This window comes from Cyprinodon variegatus, unplaced genomic scaffold (assembly GCF_000732505.1).
Source record: "Cyprinodon variegatus isolate N-32 unplaced genomic scaffold, C_variegatus-1.0 Scaffold187, whole genome shotgun sequence".
NCBI lineage: Eukaryota > Metazoa > Chordata > Actinopteri > Cyprinodontiformes > Cyprinodontidae > Cyprinodon > Cyprinodon variegatus.
In genome coordinates, this window is record NW_015150640.1 from 509919 (window position 1) to 515869 (window position 5951).

The 5951-nt window shown below is 36.3% G+C and overlaps 1 protein-coding gene across 2 annotated transcripts in view; it reads left to right on the forward strand.

Moving 5' to 3' along the window:
- Window positions 1-5951, forward strand: part of LOC107087577 (disintegrin and metalloproteinase domain-containing protein 17-like) — a 28872-nt gene that overhangs the window by 10986 nt on the left and 11935 nt on the right. For both annotated transcript variants that reach the window (XM_015379228.1, XM_015379229.1), the window contains exons 6-11: window positions 665-795; window positions 936-1022; window positions 3025-3150; window positions 3360-3504; window positions 3697-3788; window positions 5377-5529. In XM_015379228.1, coding sequence (XP_015234714.1) covers window positions 665-795; window positions 936-1022; window positions 3025-3150; window positions 3360-3504; window positions 3697-3788; window positions 5377-5529 — 734 coding nt within the window. The remainder of the gene's footprint in view (window positions 1-664; window positions 796-935; window positions 1023-3024; window positions 3151-3359; window positions 3505-3696; window positions 3789-5376; window positions 5530-5951) is intronic.

The following is a 5951-nucleotide window of genomic DNA, read 5'->3' on the forward strand; positions in this document are numbered from 1 at the left end:
CAAAAAAGTACTCCAGAGTGTTGTTCAGCATGGGGGTGAGTAGAAAATGAAGGCTAATCATGTTTTGGGTGTACTATTCCTTTAAGTAAGGCTGCAGTTTTTAAGTCTTTTGTGACCTTTTGGGTGAGTTGTTGATTGGTCAGCTGCTCCTGCAAAGGTTCTCCATTGTTGGATGTTTTCTCCGTTTCTGACTAGATTAGCTGGAGTCCCAAAGCTTTACAAATGGATTTTAAACCTTTACAGACTGATTTATCTCAGTTAGTGTAAAGAAAGTTAACGTCCTCTCAGCTCATGACTTCTGTCCATGTAAACACAAGCCAGGCTAGAGTTATTTTAATTTCTTTACTCGCAATAGATATGTAACTGTTTAAAACATGTTTTTATACTTATTCATACTTTATCATCATCTGAAACCAAATCTTAACCTGACAGTAGCCAGATATGTGTAGAACCAAGTTGAGTTCTACATTCAAGATTTGTTGTGAGACTGAAAACTCAGATCTCGCTGCAATCCAGCTTGCAGCGCAAGGTTAACCGAATCTGACCTCATTAATAAACATTTAAATGATTCATGTCTAAAGAATGTTTACTGTCTTTGATGCGACTCCAGTTAAAATGTGCATATTGCAGCTTCCTCACCATGTTTCCTATATTTTCCTTGTAGAGTCCCTGCACAGAGTGAAAAGACAAGCTCACGACCACCGGAAGAATACCTGCCCTTTGCTGTTGGTGGCCGACTACCGCTTCTTTAAACAAATGGGCCGCAGCCAAGAAAGCATCACTCTCAACTACCTGGTTTGACATCCTCAAGTCCTTTACTGTTCAGCTTCTAATGAGCTAATTTATTTCCTCTAGTCTAGAGTTTGAAAACAACTGCAATCATTTATAATTTATGTTCCATTCCATGTGTTTGATTCCTTTCCTGTTTGTCACAGATTGAGCTGATTGATCGAGTTGATGATATTTATAGAAACACCACCTGGAATAATGAATTTAAAGACTACGGGGTCCAGATCCAACAGGTATGCAGCTAAGAAATGTTTTCTTTTCCCTCTAGACCTTGTTATGCATCACTGTCGCTTTGAACAGTTGTTCTCTCAGCTGCATAATATCTTCATTTTATGTAGCGTCACTCCCAGAAACCCAGCTCAGAATAAAGCAGCTCTTCAGCGTGTTTGTGAATAGCATTTTAGAGGAACTGTGAGCTTTTTATACACTCCTGGGGGGTAGATTCATTTACTTTGTGAATGAATAGAGACATTGTTTTGTTACTGTAGGACAGGGACTCTCTCATTGAAGAGTTATGCATCAACTTATGGGATCTTTTATATTCTGTCCCCTAGATGTGAAGACTTTGTCTTCTGTCATACAGAACCAGTCTAATCCAGTACATTACTTGAATGAATGAACTTTTTGTTCTCCTTGCATTTTTTTCCTGCTGTTTGTTGCCATAGTTTTGTGGATAGGTTATTTCTGTAAATTCACTGCATGATGTAATGGAAGAAGTATTTTAGTGTAAAAATTAAAGGATAAGTTGGATTACTCTCCATCTTTCAATTTTACATTTTGCTATTTTGTAGTGTTAAGTTGGCATGTGTCATTCTTTAGATCAAATATGTATTTTCTCTTATAGCTTTTTCTAAAGGTTGAATTGTTTCCTCTTTTATTCAAATTTTATTATTTAATAAAGCTGCATTTTTTTTCCATACCAATATGAATATCAGCTCTACAAAGAATATAATTTAGAATTAGTTTTACTATTTAACATTTCAAAACTAATGCCAGAAATTATGCTTAAAGACTTTAATATGCATTAAAATTGATATGCGTCCAAAAAAAATCCAACAAGCAGTTCATTTTGTATGAACTAATCATGCACTGGCATTTTACAGTAGACCTTTATGCCACAATGTAATAAAAACATATTTATTTTAGTATAATCAAATTTAAAATCAAATCATTGTTAATCAATTATTGAAATAGTCAACAAATTTAGTAATCCATTAATTATTTAATGGAGTATAGAGACTAAAAAATGACTCTAGCTGACAGAGCGACTTGCTTAGAGCAGTAATTATACTAAAACGGTAAAAGAACAAAAACTAAATGTTTTAGTTTCACCTGGTTTAAATTTTGTGAAAAATCTTTAAGGAACCTTTTGTTATTAATCTCTGGTTATTAATCGAAAAATATACGACAAAGCAATCGATTGGCAAAAAGGTTGTTAGTTAAGCCTATTTCAAACCAAATCATATTGCACAAGGTGTCTTTGTCTTTCCATCTTCTTCTTTGGGGTGCTTATTCGCAGTTTAATAACAGAGTTGGTATCCAATGTTAGAAACGAACCAGTTTTAAAGTTTGTGTAAACATTAAAGTTAGCTGTGATTTTAGTATCAGCAATAAATTAAGTATTGAACGTCTTAATTTGTGGTCTGACTTTAGTTTGTTTGGATTTTTTGTAAGCTTCTCCAATTTGGATTCGGAACTAAGCATCACTGTTAAAGAAAATCATTAATGAGCAGTACACATTTAGAAGGTTTAACATCCAATGAAAAAGGTTTCTACCAACCAAATGTTAACAGAGTGATGGTTATTGCTCCTGCTTTCTCAGCCTGTCTGGGTTAAATACCAGTTTGCGGTGACTTGGAGTCATTACCAGGTGCTGATCCACCAATCAGAGCCAGACTTCAGCAAACATACATCTATGTCACCATGAACAACCAAAGCCACATGGATTCCTCATTTATTTTGTTTTATTCTTTGGTTACTGTCAAAAAGCAGAATTTAACATTACATTTACATAAATCTCCTTTCTCTGTAAAAAGACAAGTTTATATGAATCACCATTTAAAGTTCAATAATTACGAGTAAAGTGGGAATTCCTCTAAAAGCATCTGAATTTATGAGTTGGCAAAAAAGGTTAATCGTTTGTATGACTTTAGACTTTCAGGCATGTTTTTTAGATTTTGAAACTTGAGATTTTTTAACTGCTCTTAATCATCTGGTTTTTCTTTCTGTTGTCAGATTATTATTAACAAAGAGCCGACGAAGCGCCCCCCCGGCATGTCTGGGGCCGGCTGGGCACACTATAACATGGAGAACAGCCCTGTGGCAGGCGAGGAGGTCTGGGAGGTGAAGAAACTTCTGGAGGTAAAAAAAAAAAAAAAAGAAAAAACCCTCTTCATTTATGTATTTGTACACTGATAACCTCTGGACTAAATACGATTTAAGATGGATAATTGGATCATTACTGGGCAGAACTGTGAAGCTATTCATTTTGATATAATCTTGTTGGTCATTTTACTTAATTATTATAAACACATGCAACACCTGAAAATATTTTTCCTTTCATCCAACAGCAATTCAGCTCAGATATTGCAGAAAACGCCTCCACTGTGTGTTTGGCTCACCTGTTCACCTACCAGGATTTTGACAAGGGAACGCTGGGCCTGGCCTACGTCGCTCCCCCCAGAAATACCCCGCTGGGTGGAATCTGCTCAGGACGTAAGAAACGTCGTTCAGCTTAGTTTCTCTAGCTAAGAACCAGACACAGGGTTAAAATGATGTTTGAGACAGTAAAATCACCTCTGTTAGAATCTTAAAGGGTATTTTAAACCTCAGGGAACATTTAGTGACCAGTTATCTTTAGAATAACCAAAAGATTGAGACATTTCTCTTATGTTTATTACTTTATAGCTTATTACCCATCTCACTCTGCAAAGAAGCCCAGTTACCTCAACACCGGCCTGACCAGCACCAAGAACTACGGAAAAACCATCCTCACAAAGGTCTGTCGTTTTTTTTTAAGGGTTAAGTTTGAAAGAATTGATTATCCAGGGTTTCCACGGGTCATTAAAAATGATTAAAAGTCATTAAATTATTGTTTTTTTAAATTAAGGCCTTAATTGGCATTAAAATTAATTCAGGTCCCCCTCGAAAAAGAGATTATCTCAAGGGACTTCCTGGTAAAATAAAGGTTAAATAAAAAATAAAAACGTGATTATTGTTGAATTAAAAATGCTTTATAAAAAAAAAAAAAAGTTTATAAAAACTATTTCGTCAGATATATTTTATCCTAATATATTTGAGCGGAACTGTTTCTGGTTGATCGTAAAGTCGTATGTCCGGAAAAGAAGCTAACGGTGGAGAAAAAGTGTGAAAATGCAAATTTCCACAAATGTGGCTGGAAAACGAGGAATTCGGGGAAATGGCTGCAGCCTGTCGACGGTAAAGATGACGAAGGATTTTTCCATGTTTTATATGATAGTCATGGGTACTTGTTGATGCCATTAAAATTATTTCTAAGAGCATTAAAAAAGCATTACATTAGAGTTACCCATTCCTGTATAAACCCTGTTATCTGTGCTGCAGTTTTCAGTTAAAGCAGGCATCCCCAAACTCGGTCCTCAAGGCCCCCTGTCCTGCAGGTTTTAGAGGTTTCCTTGCTCCAGCACAGCTGATTTTAATTGAAAGCTGATTAACAGGCTTTTGGTCTAATGCAATCATTATAACCAGCTGTGCTGAAGTAGAGAAACCTCTAAAACCTGCAGGACAGCGGGCCTTGAGGACCGAATTTGGGGATGCCTGAGTTAAAGTAACCGATAATCATTGTTGCTAACTTAGCAACGGTGATTATAGGAAATTGACTTTTCGGAATCTCTCTCTATCAAAAGTTGACCAGTGAGAAATCTATCTGCTTTTTTCTGTGATGTTGGAGAATTTGATGACACCTTGAAAGCAGCTGTCACTTTTAGTTTGCTGTGTTCAACCAGTTGGTTAAAGCAGGAGAGAGAAGAGGCTCCTCTGTTTCCCCGCTGAAAATAAATAACACATATGCAAAGCTTCTCTGATCTACCCTAAAGCACTATGTTAATATAATATTTAACATTATATTTATTCTGTTTTTTTAACTGTTGCACTATAATAGATCCCTGCCTCAATTGAATTCATATTCAGCCTCATCCCCTGTCTTTAATTTGAATTTGATAACAAACCAGGATTGATTTATATAATTTTGGTTCAGGTGAAATATTATCGGAAACCTGAATTTATTTTATAGTGTTCATTTTTAGTTTTTAAACATATTTATAGGGTTTTTATCTCCTATGGTCTGAATTAAAGCATTACCGGATATGGAAATTAGGCGATGGTTTCATCTAGCGAGTTTTAGAACAGCCAATAGGTTGAGACTTGGCAACAGTACATTTAATGTTCATTCCCACCAAACTCAGCTGGTTTTTGCATCTGTTTGCTGTACATGTTCTTTTACTTTTTAAAAAAATGTTTGGAAACAATTTTTTGAAAGTATCCAATGGAAATACCTTTTTTACATATTCATTCACATTTCTGCCAATAAACCACATTATTCCTGGTCAGGAAGCGGACCTGGTTACCACTCATGAGCTGGGCCATAACTTTGGAGCAGAACACGACCCGGATAACCTTCTTAACTGTGCTCCCAGTGATGATGAGGGCGGCAAGTTTGTCATGTACCCCATAGCTGTCAGCGGCGACCATGTAAACAACAAGGTATGTTTGTCTATCAGCTGAGCTACCACAGCTACATTCTCTCCAGCTACTAACCAGGTTATTACTGTTCACTAAAAACAACTTACCGTATTTTCACGACCATAAGGCGCACCGTACTAAAAGGCGCAGTCTCAGTTATGTGTGCCTTTTCTGTATTTAACACACACATAAGGCGCACCGGACTATAGGGCACGTTTTTTATATACAGGTACATGTCCTCTCAGGTGGATTTTCCCACTTAAAAACATAATAAAACTACTTTATTCCCACTGATCACAGCAAATAAAGCTGCAAGGTGTATTTATTACAAAGTATTATTCAAACATGGGAGCTGGCCATCAGAGACGCATCGCTGATGACACAGGGCTGCGCTTACTCCTCTGATACAGTTTATTGACGCATAAATTAACTTGAAACCTGTC